We start from the raw sequence: 17,500 nt of genomic DNA on the forward strand, positions 1-17,500 counted from the left end.
TAGTATATTGCTATTTGATGAAAACATTTATAGGACATTTTAATAATAATGCATTATTTTCAAGAAATTCTTTTACAAATAAATCATTGAGAGCAAGAAAATATACTAAAAATATATTAAGTTTAAAAAATCTTATATATTCATCTTTTTTTTTATATTCCACTATGAATAAAGTTATAGGTACGCATTCCGGACGATTTCATACGGATGAAATATTGGCTACGGTTATGTTAAAATTTTTACCAGAATATAAAGATGCCAAAATAATAAGAACACGTGATCAAACAAAATTAGATACTTGTGATATTGTAGTAGACGTAGGTGGTGTATATGATCATGAGAATAAAAGATATGATCATCATCAAAAAGAATTTGAAGGAACTTTGGATGATAAGCATACAATACGTTTAAGTAGTGCTGGTTTAATATATAAACATTATGGAAAAGAAGTATTAAGAAAAGGTTTTTCCATTACTGATGAAGAAAAAATTAATGTACTATATGAAAAGTTATATACTTCATTTATAGAATCAGTTGATGCTTTAGATAATGGTATAAATCAATATGAAGGTCAACCAAAATATCAAATAAATACTACAATACAATGTAGGGTTAATAGATTTAACCCTACTTTTTTAGAAGATGACGTAGATGAAAATGAGCGTTTTATGGAAGCTGCAAAAATTGTAAAACAAGAATTTGTACATTTTGTAACATATTATTCAGATGTATGGTATATGGCAAAAAGTATTGTACGTGAATCTATACTTGATCGTTTTAATTTTCATAAATCAGGTAGAGTAATTTATTTGCAAAAATATTGTCCTTATACAGAACATTTATATGATCTAGAGCAAGAATTAAATATACAAGACGAAATTTTATATTGTATATATTCGGATAGATATAATAATTTTAGGTGTACAGCTATATCGAAGAAAAATGAACCATTCGTTTTAAGACTACCATTTCCAGCTAGTTTTAGAGGTTTAAAAGATGAACAACTACAAACCGTTTCAAAAATTCCTGGTCTTACATTTGTTCATTATTCTGGATTTACAAGTGCAGGAGAAAATATTGAAAGCCTTGTAAAATTAGTAGAGGCTTCTCTAAAGGAAAATAACATAGTATACTAAAAGGTGCAAAATATTTAAAATAATATATGTGTATATTTTTATTTATATCTTTTCTTTGAATTATATAATATTTAAGAATTATATTAGGTAACAGATGGCTGTCTCATTAGGAAAAACGTATTTTTAATAAATTATCCATAAAGATAAAAATTTATATACATATGTATATATATATATATATATTTATTATTTTTTCATGTATTACAGTTGTGAACTGTTACGTTTTTGTATAAATTTTTTATATTTTTTTAATATTTGAATATGTTAACATTTGTACATAAAATTTTTTACAAATAAATATACATCTTTCATATATGTGAATCGTTTGATATAATTTTATTATCCATCATTATTTAGTAACTTATTATATATATATATATATATATGTGTATTAATTATATACATGTTACTTTGTGCAATAATAAATACTTTTACCGCTTTAAAATATGAAGAAAAAACTATTAATATATAACACCTTTCTATTTTAAAATATTACATAAATATTATATGCCTTGTTAATACATAACATTTGATGTGTAAAAGATAGAAAAAATAAAAAAAAAAATAAAAAAAAAAATAATAATAATAAATTAATAAGTAAATAACCTTTTTGTTCACCTAATTGCATGGTTCTTAATTATAACAAAAAGAAAAAAATTTACAAATACATTATAAATAATTAAGTGTATATATTTTTCAAAAAAGATATATACCTATACAAAAATATGTTATATATATATATATATATATATATATATATACAACATGAACATTTTACAAATTTAAAAAAAAAGAAAAATTTTATGCCCATGGACTGAAAATATTTATTTTACCATTATGTTAATTTTAAGCACATATATATTATATGTTCTTTTTTTAAACATAATTAAAGTTATATATATAAATATATGTGTATATAATAATATTTTATTATGTGTATTAAATTGATACTGAAAAAAAATTATCCCGAAAAAAGGAAAAAAAAAAATATATATATATATATATATATTATTATTATTTTATAATATTTCTATTTAGCTCAATTTTTAAACCTTCAATAAATATATTATACACCCGTGAATTTTATTAATTTATGAAATTGAGCTTATTAAAAAATAAATCCAATAATCACATATTATTATATATAATAAATTATATCCCTCAAGAAAAAATTAAGAGAAAAAAAAAAAATATATATATATATTTATATATATAAATATTTAATAAAAATATACACATTATATCAAAATTATATATATATATATATATATAATATAATATATTTTATAAATATATATATATATATTTATTTATTTTTTGATATTATTTTAAAAAAATTCATATTATCTCTAGTGAAAAAAATATATTTTATATACATCTTTGTGATACTAGATATTCCCAATTTATTTTATGAACTATTATTTTATATTTTGTTTATGGGATAAATATTTTATTTTTTATATATTAAACATAGTTAATGCAATTAATTATATTATATAAAAAAATATATATATTTTTTTTTTGGTAACCTATGTGAAAAAAATATTATATATATATATTATATATATAATATTTATTATTCCTGTATATATTATAAAATACCAGTGAAAAAATTAATAGCATTTATATATATATATGTATAAATATTATATCCCAAAATAATATAATATATAATATTTTTTATTTTTCATATACACCTATGAACTCTATCATACCTTATATATATATTTTTGCAAAGATAAACGGAATATATATTCTTTTAAATATATATATAATACATATATATATATATATATATATATATATCAATAATATATTTAATCACCCCTTTTTTTTTTCTTTTTTTTTTTTTTTTTTTTTTTTTTTGCTTTTGGCATTTTATATTTAAATGTATTTGTAAAATTATTTATTTAAAAAAATATATATTACAATTAGGTATATAAATTATATATTAATTTTTCTATAATTTCTAAAAAATATAATATAATTATATATATATAAACCTATGCGTGTATATTATATATATAATATATTTATAATATAATAATAGATGATAATTCATTTTACAGAATGATATTTATATTTATATTTGCATTTAAAAATATAAGAAAAAAAAAATAATAAAAAAGGAAAAAGTAATTTTAATAATGTATGTATTATATATATATATATATATATATATATATAATATATATATATAGTACATATATATAATATTCTTTCTTATTTTTTTTTAAATGGTATCTCTTTTAAAATAATTATTTTTGTATATATCCCTTTTTTTAGATAATTATTTTATTTTTTTATATTTATTTCTTATAGCTTCATATTATTATTTATTTAGCATCCTGTTTATCATATTTTAATAAATAAAAAAAAAAAGAAAAAAAAGAGAAAGAACTATTATTTATATAGAAGTAATATATAAAAAAAAAGATACAAAATTTATCAAAAAAAAAAATATAAAATATAATAAATTTTTAAATATTCTTAAAAGGAAACACAAAAAAAAAAAAAAAAAATTAAAATAAAATAATAAATTTAAATAATAAAACAATAATAATCATAAATAATATTTTTATAAATATATTAAATTATATATATATATTATATATATATGTATAAAATTTACTAGGGTATATTATATATACATATATATTTAAGTAATAAAATATAGTTAAAAAAAAATAAAAAACAAAACAGAAAGTATATTTTAATAAATATTAATATTATAGATTCTGATTATCCTGTTTTTTTAATTTTTTTTTTTTTTTTTTTTTTTCCTCTTATTATTATTATAATAATTTTTAAAATAAAATAATTTAATATATATATACATATTATATATAAACAAAAAAATGAGTTCATTTAAGTACAAAAACTCCGCCGCAGGTGCCAGTATGCAAAGTGCTGCTAACATAACCTTGAGACAAATTTTAGAACCCAATAATGTGAATTTACGTTCTAAGAAAACACACATTGTATGTACCTTAGGTCCAGCATGTAAATCTGTTGAAACACTTGTTAAATTGATTGATGCAGGTAATTGATTGTAGTGTAAAATTGTCACAATATCAAGAAATTAAAATATAATATATATATATATATATGTATATATGTATTTATTTATATGTATAATGTCATAATATGTGTATGTTTTTATATAGTATGATGTTTATATATATTATGATATATACTTTTCATCCTTGTATGTTTTAAGACCTTTTTGACATTGCCATATAATATAATATAATATAATATAAAATAATGTAATATACATTTTGTGTGATATGTTTTATTTTATTTTATTTTATTTTATTTTATTTTTTTTAGGTATGGATATTTGCCGTTTTAACTTTTCTCACGGTAGCCATGAAGATCACAAGGAAATGTTTAACAACGTGTTAAAAGCCCAAGAATTGAGGCCAAATTGCTTATTAGGAATGTTGTTAGATACTAAAGGGCCAGAAATCAGGACAGGGTTTTTAAAAAATAAAGAAGTTCACTTAAAAGAAGGTAGTAAATTAAAATTAGTAACCGATTATGAATTTTTAGGTGATGAAACTTGTATAGCATGTTCATATAAGAAATTACCACAAAGTGTGAAGCCAGGAAATATTATATTAATAGCTGATGGATCAGTAAGTTGTAAAGTTTTAGAAACACATGAAGATCATGTTATTACAGAAGTATTAAATTCAGCTGTTATTGGTGAAAGGAAAAATATGAATTTACCAAACGTTAAGGTTGATTTACCAATTATTAGCGAAAAGGATAAAAATGATATACTAAATTTTGCTATACCAATGGGTTGTAATTTTATTGCTGCCTCATTTATTCAATCAGCCGATGATGTCCGTTTAATTAGAAACTTATTAGGACCAAGAGGAAGACATATTAAAATTATTCCCAAAATCGAAAACATTGAAGGTATTATTCATTTCGATAAAATTTTAGCTGAATCTGATGGTATCATGATTGCAAGAGGAGATTTAGGAATGGAAATTTCTCCAGAAAAAGTTTTCTTGGCACAAAAATTGATGATATCAAAGTAAGAAAATTAAAAAGAATATATATATATATATATATTTATGTATATATGTGTAATAATTTTGTGCATTTATATTTCTCCTTATTTGTAATTCTCTTTATCTAATAAGTTCATACACCGCATCAGCTATTAGTTCCATAACCCTTTGCATCAAAAATATAATGGATAAAATTAGATAATGATTTTATACATTCACATATGATGCATATACTAAAAAAAATGAAATTATTGTGATTTTGAACGTTTTGTTCAGATTCTTTTGTTTTTTTATCTTATTATAGTCAGCTGATTGATTATGTGTGAAGTATTTTGTTTTTATATTTATACGTCACATGTATCAAAATCATTTAGTGTTAAATTAAGATAACATATTTCACCTAACTGAAAAATATACATATGTATATATATATATATATATATGTTTATGTTTGTGTTTATGTTTATGTTTATATTTATTCATTCACAAATTCATGTATTTATTTTTTCCTTCCATTTATAGATGCAATTTACAAGGTAAACCAATTATCACTGCCACTCAAATGTTAGAATCCATGACCAAGAACCCAAGACCAACAAGAGCAGAAGTTACAGATGTAGCTAATGCTGTTTTAGATGGTACTGATTGTGTTATGCTTTCAGGAGAAACTGCAGGTGGTAAATTTCCAGTGGAAGCTGTTACCATTATGTCCAAAATCTGTTTAGAAGCAGAAGCATGCATTGATTATAAATTATTATATCAATCATTAGTAAATGCAATTGAAACACCAATTAGTGTTCAAGAAGCTGTGGCTAGATCAGCTGTAGAAACAGCAGAATCTATTCAAGCTTCTTTAATTATAGCTTTAACAGAAACAGGTTATACGGCTAGATTAATTGCCAAATATAAACCAAGTTGTACCATCTTAGCCCTTAGTGCTTCTGATTCAACTGTTAAATGTTTGAACGTACACAGAGGTGTTACATGCATTAAAGTAGGTTCATTCCAAGGAACAGATATTGTTATTAGAAATGCTATTGAAATCGCAAAACAAAGAAATATGGCAAAAGTTGGTGATAGCGTTATTGCTATTCACGGAATTAAAGAAGAAGTATCTGGAGGTACCAACTTAATGAAAGTTGTACAAATTGAATAAACATATAAATGTATATATAAATGAATAAATATATAGACACATATATTTTACATATATATATATATATATATATATATATATGTATATATGTCTGTGTTTGTATATTTATATTTATATGTGTATATTTTTTTTTTTTTTCCTTTGCCTTTCTTTAATGTATGTTGATGAGATTTATTATAATAATAATTTTTCATATTTATATACCTTACATGTACTATTATAGATAATACTTTATGTATTTATAAATTTATACGTTTTTTTGAAATTAACAAACGTATATCTATATAATTATAAAAAAAAGTGAAAACAGGTTTAAGGAAATATTTAAATAATAATAAATTGTTAATATATTTTTGTAACTTGATATATTTTTATAATGCATCTGCATCCCGAATTTAAATGAAAATATCAAAAAATAAAAATTATGAAATTTAATGTATATATATATATATATATATAAACTGAACTATATGCATATATAATTTCATTTTGATATAAAAAATTAAATACCTTGAAAAAGAGAAAAGATATATATGTAAAAAAAATATATATATATATATGTATATTTACATATATTTTATTTTATTTTTCGCCTTTTAAATAGTAATGTTCTACACCAAAATAAACTGGAAATATAATATTAATGCCTCATATGCGTTTAATATTCAAGATTATTATTATCACTATAAATGATTTGAACTTGATAAAATATGCTTTTTATAATGATATATATGTATTCAATTTTATTTATTTATTTTTTTGGAATAATAATAAGTATATATATATATATATATATATATATATATATATATATGTATATATTTATTTATTTAAAATATAAATTAAATTATTATTAGACATTTTTTTCATATATCATATTAAATAAATAATAATGTATATTTATAAGGATTTGACATGGTAATAATTATTTACAACTTAACTTTTAATATGTTTGTATATAATATTACATATATTATCCACACCTGAAAAATTAGGTTACAATATAATATTAGGTATTAAAAAAGAAATATATATAAACATAAAAATATAATGAATTTCCTGTTCTTTTTTTTTTTTTTTCTATTAAATTAAATAGATACACATATATTTTAAATGTTATACATATTTTATAAATAAAATATTGTTTTTATGATACGTCAGAATGGAAAAATATTTCACATAATATATATATATAAACATTTCAACTATTTTGATATACCATTATGTATAATGTTTTTGTGTTTTATTTTTTTATTTTTTTTGGTTAATTATTATTTGATGTTATAATTTTTGAATATAAAAAAAAAGCTTTTTTATTTTTTAGAAATAATATATAAATAAATATTAAAAAATATGTGAAGAAATATATTATTTAATTGTGATTATATTTGGAAGTTATTCTCATGTGTTATATATATATATATATATATATATATATATATATATATGTATTATATAATTTTTTTTTTTTTTTTTTTTTGGTAAATCAGTTTATAATGAAAAAACATATATTATATGTGCAAAATAAGAAAGAAAAAAAAAATAATAATAATAATAAAAAGAAAGAGGAAAAGAATATATTTTGAGAAATGGTTAAATGGGTTATAGAAAAAGGAGTATCAAAAAAAATATTAACTCTGAATAATGTATTATATAGAAATATAAAAAATTATAGTATTTTTGTTAATAAAAAAGAACATGAAATATACGAAAATAATGAGGATAATATGTTAACAAAACTGAATATGGAAGATGGGAAGAAATTAATAGTTGTCCATGAAAAATATAAAATACAAGTGTCTTTATGTATAGATAGATTTCCTATAAATTATGTTCAAGAAAAATTTGAAGAAGATTTTCAGAATTTTAAAGATGAATGGTTAATAAAAACGAATAACAATTTAGATGTAAATGAGGAATTTTTTCATATGAAATATAATTTAAGCAATTTAAATGAAAAACAAAAAGATAATGATAATAATGATGATGGTGATGATGATGGTAATAATGAAAAGGAGAATTTGGATGAACAAAATGAACATATGGAAAACAATACATATAATAATAATAATAATAATAATAATAATAATAATACGAAACATAAATTAGATAATATAACAAATAATAATGTGAACAATATGGAATCTATAAATGAGTTCTCTATGGAGGACGAAAATTTAGAAAAATTATTTTCTTTAGAAGGTATACAAGATATATTTAAAAAAAAAGAGGAAAAAAAAAAAAGTCATGAAAAAGATAAGAAAAATAAAAAGGATGAAAATATTAATGAATATGATTATAAAAATATAAAAAGAAAACCAAATGATTTTTTATATTTATTAGTGAAATATAAACATTTAAATAAATGGATGTTCCCAATTATGGATTTTAAAAAAAATTATTCAATCAGACAAAATTTACAATATTTATGTATGCAACAATTAAAATGTAATACCTTACCTTTTTTTATAGGTTATTCACCTTGTACTTATGAAAAAAGGAAATTTAAAATTCCACTTTTACAAAACGAAATTATAGGAAGAAAAATTTTTTATTATAGGGCTCATTACATAAAACAACATACAACATGGAATGTATTAATGAACGAAGATATACAAGATGTGGCTTGGCTAACACGTGCTGAATTAAAAAATTTTCTCTCACCTAATAGGTATTATGTTATAAAAGATGCCTTACCCTTAACATAAACATTAAAAGGGGCAAAAAATTTTATATGATAAATTTGGTATAATTATATATAATACATAATTGGAATTATATACATACATACATATATATATATATATATATATATATGTGTATATTTCTTTTTGATATGTAAAATTTTTAAGATGAAAAAGATCAAATATAAAAGCACAGCACCGAACTGCACTTTTTAGTACTTAATAATTATTTTTTTTTTTCTTTGTATATTATTAAAAGTTATTTGTTAGGATTAAAAATAATGTAGTGATACATTAAATTTTTTTTTTTTTTTTTTATGGAAAAAATAGACACTGTCATTTTGTATTATATTCACATCAATGAAAAAAAATATTAACATCGTCATTTTTTTTTTTTTTTTTTTTTTTTATGGAAAAAATAGACACTGTCATTTTGTATTATATTCACATCAATGAAAAAAAATATTAACGTCGTCATTTTTTTTTTTTTTTTTTTTTTCTTATTATATTTTAAAGTTTATTCGTTCCATTTCTTTTTCTATCTTATTCTTTATAGAACTACTATTATATGAATTATCTATGTTGTGAACTTGGATATTTTTATAAGAAATATTATTATTTGTTGTATTGTCTTCTAATAATTTTTTTTTAAAATAATCTCTTGACCATTCATATGCTTTCATTTTACTCTCGTTTTCATTTTCACAGCCTTTACTAGGATTATGTAATATTATGTTTTTTGTATATTCTACTAATAAGTCATTTATTTTTTCAGGGACATTTATTTGTTCATATAAATTCTCTTCCTCAATTTGACACTGTACTTCTTTTTCCATCTTATATAACGAAAGTAAAATAATATGCTAAGCATAAATTATTATGAAATGGAAAATGCATAAATTGTTTTATGTGTATGAAATTTTTATGACTATTTGAACAATAGAAATATGTTTTTTTTTTATTATTTACATAATTTTGTCGAAATAAATAAAATATATATATATATATATATATATGAATATATTAAGAGATCCTTTACTTTCATATTTTTTTTTTTTTTTTTTTTTCTTTTTTTTATAATAATTATCACAAAAAGGAATATTAATATAACAACATTTTACAAAATATATGATTTATATATTACATTAAATCACAAGAATATATTTTTCCTTATTTATAACGTATAAAAAGACACATACATAAAACTGTTATTTATGAATTATAATAACAATGAATTTATATTTATTCTATTTATTTATTATTTATTTATTTATTATTTTATTTTTTTTTTTTTGTATGTCTTTTTGTTCATTATGTAATGGAAAGGGATCAAATTTGGAACATGGAAAAAATAAAACACAAAAAAAAAAATGTATTAAATTCGCAACATATAATATATATTGTTTTATATTTTATACATATATTTATGTAGAAGCAAACATTTTTTAGAAGATTCTTTCTTCGAGATATATGGAATGATAAAATTTCTTCTTTTTAACTTCATACTTTACGATTAAAAAGAAAAATTTATTTATGTAAAATTAAAAGAGAAGAAAATTATGTATGCGATTATTTTTTCTTATTTTTTTCATATATATTAATACGAATTCGATATTTTATTTGAATAAATTATGTAAAGTAATATATATATTACATATTATATTTTTATTATTATTATTATTTTTTTTTTTTTAAATTGAAATAAATTGTGAATGTTTTAATAAATGTGACTATATATTTATATAATTTTTTGAACTTATAAAAATGAAGGTTATTTTTTTTTTAACAATTTAATAAAAAGGGAGAATATTAAAACATATAATTAATATATTAAATTACCCATATTAAAATATATACATACATAATATATTATGTATAGAGAGAGTGTTTCTTTAAACATATAAATTTATCTATAAATACGAGTACGCAAAATCATATAATATTATTATATTTTGGATAATGCTTTTAAGATAATATTAATATTTATGCTAAAACTAATGGTCTCATTAAATTTTTTTTTTTTTTTAAGTTTTTGAATGTACGTAATTTGTAAATTCTATACATGTAAAACACTTAGTCAAAAAAAAAAAAAAAAAAAAAAAAAAAAAGAAACATTCTTATGTGTATACATATATATATATATATATATATATATATGTATAATATATCATTATATATAAAAAAATATACATCATATAATATTAATATATATTTTTTAATTTTAAATTTGATGTATTTTATCATTCGTTCCTATTATATTTCCATCTATAATTTTTTAAATTCCTTCATATTAGTGTTTTTTTTTCTTATTTTACAGATACTATATATAAATAAATAAATAAATATATATATATATATATATATATATATATATATATATATATATTTCTTCTTTTATTAAGTTGATATATATAAATATATAATATATTTATGGGAGCAATTAAATGAAAATGCAATGTATTTTTATTTTTTTTTTTTTATATAAAGAGTTAACAGAATAATGTTTAATATATATATAAATATATTATTTTTTATATAAATATATTATGAATATTTATATATTTTAATTTTCTATAAAGATTTAAAAAAAAAAAAAGAAAAAAAAAGCTGTTTATATATATATATATATATATATATATATATATATATTTTTCTACTTTTTCGTTAATACATAAATATTTGTAATAATTATTTTTTTTTTGAATTAAACAAGCATGCTTTATTTACTTCTTAAAAAGTGGTAAAATATAAATAACGAAAGACATAATAAATATGATATTATTATATATATATATAAATATATTAATTTTTTTTTTATTATGGATAAAGTTTGTATAATATAATATTATTTATTATATACATAATAATAATAAAATTTTATTTACATCCATAAGTTATTAAAAATGGTAAATACAATTATTTTATATAATATATATTTTATTAATACTTATATATATATAATACATATATATATATAATATTTTTTTCTTTTTTTTCTTTATTAAAATAATATATAAAAAATTTATAAAAATATTATATATATATAGTAGTTATAATTTTTTTTTTTTTTTCTTTTTTTTTTTTATTTATGTTTTAAATAAATATATTATAATTAAGGTTGCAGAATTTATAATTTTATATATTATATTATTATATAGTAAATATATATAGTATATATATTATAAAATATTAAATTATAAGTTTATAGATATATATACAAATAAATATATTATATATATTATATATATTTTATTATATATAAATATTTCTATTTATTATATATATTTTTTTATATATTAATTGTTTTTTAAAAATATATATAATATTATAAATATAATTTTTACAATATATTTTTATTATATTATATTATTATATATATATTATTATATATCATATTTTTACTATATATAATTTATATATATATTATAATATTATATATCATATTTTTACTATATATAAATATTATACAAATATATTTTATATAGTATTTGATTTATTATGTATTATATTTTATGTATCTTAAATTTTTTATATATATATTAAAAAGTAGTGTAAACATATATATATAATATATATATATAAAATTTATTATATTATAATAAAATAATATAACAGAAGAGAAGAATATTTATAATCATAAAAAAAAAAAAAAAAAAAAAAAAAAAAAAGAGAAACAAATTTGAAAAAAATTATATAAATTATTATATGAATATTATAACATATATTTTATATTTATATGTTAAGAAATATATTATATATATATATATATATATTATAATATTATATATACCATAAAAGAAAAAATAAATAAATTAAAATGTCATTTTAATATACATAATATAAAAAATACAATATTTTCTTTTTAAAAGTTGAATAATTTATATTTTTTTTATTCAAATGATAATATATATTCTTAGTATTATTATAACATATATATAATAATAATATATATATATATTTTTTATTTTTATCCTTATTATTTATATTTTTTTTTTTTTTTTTTTAATAATCTTTAATAAGATTTATGTAGTTTATAGGTCATAATTTGTTTTTAAATAAAAAATTAAGAAAAAATTATTTATATATTTCCGTTATGCATACATAATATATAATATATATATATATATATATATTTTTGTATTATATATATTCAATCTATATATTTTAAAAAAATAAAATCGAAAATTTGTATTTCCATAATATTTATTTATTATATATATAAATAGATATATGTATATATATATATATATATATTTATATGTATTGTATATATTTATATGTACATATATTACTTTTGCTTTATATATATTTACAAAATTTCAGTATAATATATTTAATAGGAGAAAATGATATATACACAAAATTATCGAGAATCTATATTTTACAGATAAATAAAAATTCAAAAGGCCCTATGTTGTTACACACATAGAATGATACATCATAAAAGTTTAGTATAATAAAAAATTAATAAATAAAGATAACCGACAAAAAGAAAAGATATATGAAAATAAATAAATATATTTATATATTATATATATATATATATATAAGATGTTTAATTTTAAAATTTTGTAAACATATATGTAAAGTTTATTTTAATATAAAAGAAGATTTTAAAATATAATAGTTAACATATATAAATTTATATGTATTTTTATTTTTTTATATAAGATATAGAAAAAAAAAAAAAATTAAAGAACAAATAAATTGAAAATTAATAAAAAGTACATAGTCAGATTTGTGAGCACATATAAATATAAATATAAATATAAATATATATATATATATATATATATATATATATATATATATATATATATATATATATATATATATTTATTTATTTATTTATTTATAAATAATCTGACGAATGTAATAAATATATATTTATATATAAACACTCTTGTACATAATAATGTATATATATTTGTGCGCTTTTTTATTTGTTTTTTTATTTTTTTGCAACATATTTTTTGTATTAGTGTATGTAAATAAATATACGGTATTGCTTATCCATTTATTTATATACTGTTATATTATATGCAGATATTATTTATTATTGTCATATTAATGGATAAGATATTTAGGTGAATAAGAATTACGATAATAAAATAAGTAATTATAATAAAAATATAAGATAAATTTTGGGTTGGGATAGAATAAAATAAGCGTGGTATAAATAAATATGAAAGTAATTGAGCAAGGTAACAATACCTGTAATAATACTTCTCAAAATAGAGATGTAACAGAAGATGGAGTAAATAAATATATCTTAAACAAATTAATATTAATATTTAATAATAACATTAAGTGTATTCCACCGAATGAAGAAACGTATGATATAGAAGTTGATAATATTTCAAGGGAAAAAAAATGTAAGGAAAATGAGGAGCTAATAATCAGTACAAATGAAATATCTGTAAATGTTGAGAAAAAAAATTGCGTAGTAGAAAATAATGGCTTAAAAAAAAGTACTGCTTGTTCAACAGAAATGAGCAACATTAATAATGATAATATTAATAAGGAAAATATTATTGATGATAATATTAATAAGGAAAATATTATTGATGATAATAATAATAAGGATAATATTAATAAGGAAAATATTAATGATGATAATATTAATAATAATAATATTAATAATAATAATATTAGCAGTGAAAATAATAACTGCATGAACACTCCAAACAATAATAATAGTAATAATAATAATAGTATTAATATATTTGAAAAAGATGATATTAATGAGATGGATCAAAAAGAGAGTAATTTTATCGCACAATTAAAAAGAGAAAACGGATTGGATATATTAAATAAAGAAGGTTTATTAGAGAGAACTCACAGTATTAGTATTAATGATTTATTCAAATTAAATTCAGATATATGTTTTAATATTGACAGCACGTTAAAAAAGAATAACTTAGGTGAATTGTTAGCTAACGAAAATATACCTAGAAAAAATGAGAGATGGAAAAGATATATAAAAAATATTGAACCATTTTTAGATGTACATACTATTATTAATTTAAGTCAAACATGTAAATTTTTTTATAAAAGAAAATTTAAAGTTGCATATAATAGATTAATTTTTAAAAGTTATTTAGGATATAATCCTAAAATATTATATGAATATGTTTTTCCAGTTATATATAGACATTTACATAGATCAGTAAGAAGAAGATTATGTCTTGATTTTACTTTATGTACATTAATTAAAGATATAACTGTAGCTAATATTTTAAATGAAATATATAATTTCGAAACCTTAAATACGAAACATTTATTTATTTATAATTTACAAGAAATCTATTTTGATTATTGTCATCATTTGACAGATAAAACATTAGAAGTGTTAGCTCAAACAAGGCTACCTTCATTAAAAACATTAAGTATTAAATGTGTTAGAAATAAATATTTAACATGTGCACCTTTGACTGTTATGTTAAGGAAAAGTAATTGGCCTGTATTTACCAATTTCATTTGCTCCTTTTCAAATGCTTGGTTAGAACCTATTTTTATCATATCAAATTTTATAATTAATCGAGCAAATAATCAAAATCATATAATATATCACAAATTAAAAAATTTAAAAAAAACATTAGAAAATATGAAAAATTTCGATAATACTAGTATATGTACAAGTTATGATGAAACAAATAAAAAAATAATTAATGATAACAATAGATTTTATTTTATGAGTTTACAAAGTTGTACAGCAAATAATATAAGTAGATCAAGTTTTGACGAAGAACACATAGCACATTATAATGATCATCATATTAATAATAATAATATAAATACTAATGCTTCGCATCTTGATACACATAATGATAATAATAATAATAATCATCATCATTTAAATAATAATAATAATAATAATAGGAAGAAATTAAAGTCTATATTAAACAGTGAAACAGAATGTAGTATTAGTCAATCAGAAACAAATAATAATTTTAATTTATTTAATAATTTCTTTTTTAATACCTTTAAACATTTTGGTTACTCCACAAAAATACAAAATAACGTCAGTGTAAAAGAAGCAAATCTCAAAATCGCAAATAAAAAAGAGCAAGAAGCAGACCAGTTACATGCTTCTAATGTTGATGCAGATAATGATAAAATATTTGAAAGGAGTACAGATAATGATGACCTGTTAAAAAAAAAAAATGTTCATGATTCCATTGAAAAATTTGTAGAATTATCTAATGTTCAGAATAAGTGGGGTTATCTTAATAATAAAATAAAAAATGATCCTAATATGAATGGATACAATGACGACAATATTAATAATATGAACAATGTTAGTTTACATGACAAAAAAGATATCCTAGATCATTTCTTATCTAGTGAATATTATGCCCCAAGTATAAATAATAATAATAATAATAATAAAAGGAAAGACACTATGATAAACAATCAAGAATTAAAAAAAATTAATTCAAAATCAAATACTCATAATGATGAAGAAAAGAACAATAGTCATTTAATGGAACATAGCAACTTATTGGATGTACCAAATTGTTATGATTCAGAAAAGGGTTCAGCATCACAAGAAAATAAGTATAAAATTAAAATGAACAATAATAGTCATGGTGACGATTCCATCACATATGATAGTGATATATATAAAGATGTATATGAATATATTCAGGAAGATGATAATAAATGTGCAAGAGAAGAAAATGGAAAAGTTGATGAAGACAAAAATCAAAGAAGGGATAAAAATAGGTATATAAATGATAATAATAATAATATTAATGTAGATCAAAATAATGCAAAGATGAAAAAGAATATTCATATGAACGATGAAAATAGCTTAATGGACAACGATGGGGAAAGAAACAATAGTAATAATAATATTGGTAGTAATTATAAGAAGAAAAAATTAGAAAAGAAATCTTTTGAAGATAATAAAAAGAAGACTAGAATTTGTCATAAGAAAACAAAATTATTAACAGCGGAAAATATATTCTGTATGAATATTTTACATAATAATGTTAATACATTTGATGAAGAGGAAGAAGATGATGACGATGATGAGGAGGAAGATGATGAAGAAAAAAATTTAAATAAATGTAGATGTAATGGGAAAAGTTGTATATATACAACAGAAGAAATTAATTTTAAATGTGATTGTGATGATTGTCCATTTTCAAATGGTTATAAAAATTTAATAACTGTAGATGATCCATATATACAATCACATTTTGTACAGCCTAATTTAGATATTTTAGGTTCATGGGGTAGTAAATGCTTTCTAGAAAGTATTGGATTAGATATATATGTAAAGGGATATAGTGTAGCATTAAAAAATGAGAATATAAAAATATGTATTAAATTAAGTAAGAAAATACAAGAAGAATTATATGAGTTAAGCAAAAGTGAAAAGTATAAAAATAATAATCTTGTATATCTAGTTAGAGATAAAGGTAGTGAATTATTATCTAATACACCATTAACAATAGAAACAGATGATAATGCCGGAATAGATATGTG

General features: G+C 18.1%; 5 protein-coding genes and 1 non-coding gene across 6 annotated transcripts in view; 5 read left to right on the forward strand and 1 right to left on the reverse strand.

Moving 5' to 3' along the window:
- Nucleotides 1-17: 17 nt before the first annotated feature.
- PF3D7_0626700 (ATPase) lies at nucleotides 18-1,136 on the forward strand (the record flags this gene model as incomplete). The annotated part of the gene is made up of 1 exon (XM_961157.1): nucleotides 18-1,136. One exon carries the CDS (start codon nucleotides 18-20, stop codon nucleotides 1,134-1,136), a length of 1,119 nt encoding a protein of 372 aa, XP_966250.1.
- Nucleotides 1,137-3,994: 2,858 nt separating this feature from the next.
- PF3D7_0626800 (pyruvate kinase) lies at nucleotides 3,995-6,320 on the forward strand (the record flags this gene model as incomplete). The annotated part of the gene is made up of 3 exons (XM_961158.1): nucleotides 3,995-4,178; nucleotides 4,470-5,187; nucleotides 5,687-6,320. 3 exons carry the CDS (start codon nucleotides 3,995-3,997, stop codon nucleotides 6,318-6,320), a joined length of 1,536 nt encoding a protein of 511 aa, XP_966251.1.
- PF3D7_0626840 lies at nucleotides 5,331-5,559 on the forward strand. Its single transcript, XR_002966615.1, has one exon. It is a non-coding gene; the product is annotated as a small nucleolar RNA snoR35 (small nucleolar RNA).
- Nucleotides 6,321-7,909: 1,589 nt separating the features above from the next.
- PF3D7_0626900 (mitochondrial ribosomal protein L46 precursor, putative) lies at nucleotides 7,910-9,028 on the forward strand (the record flags this gene model as incomplete). Its single annotated transcript, XM_961159.1, has 1 exon — nucleotides 7,910-9,028. One exon carries the CDS (start codon nucleotides 7,910-7,912, stop codon nucleotides 9,026-9,028), a length of 1,119 nt encoding a protein of 372 aa, XP_966252.1.
- Nucleotides 9,029-9,507: 479 nt separating this feature from the next.
- PF3D7_0627000 (conserved Plasmodium protein, unknown function) lies at nucleotides 9,508-9,840 on the reverse strand (the record flags this gene model as incomplete). The annotated part of the gene is made up of 1 exon (XM_961160.1): nucleotides 9,508-9,840. One exon carries the CDS (start codon nucleotides 9,838-9,840, stop codon nucleotides 9,508-9,510), a length of 333 nt encoding a protein of 110 aa, XP_966253.1.
- Nucleotides 9,841-14,189: 4,349 nt separating this feature from the next.
- Nucleotides 14,190-17,500, forward strand: part of PF3D7_0627100 (ankyrin-repeat protein, putative) — a gene marked incomplete at both ends in the record, with an annotated part of 5,139 nt that continues 1,828 nt past the window's right edge. Inside the window, one exon of the mRNA XM_961161.1 lies at nucleotides 14,190-17,500. This exon is cut by the window's right edge and continues 1,828 nt beyond it. Coding sequence (XP_966254.1) covers nucleotides 14,190-17,500 — 3,311 coding nt within the window.

The sequence above is a fragment of the Plasmodium falciparum genome (genome assembly GCF_000002765.6).
Source record: "Plasmodium falciparum 3D7 genome assembly, chromosome: 6".
In the NCBI taxonomy this organism is placed as follows: Eukaryota; Apicomplexa; class Aconoidasida; order Haemosporida; family Plasmodiidae; genus Plasmodium; species Plasmodium falciparum.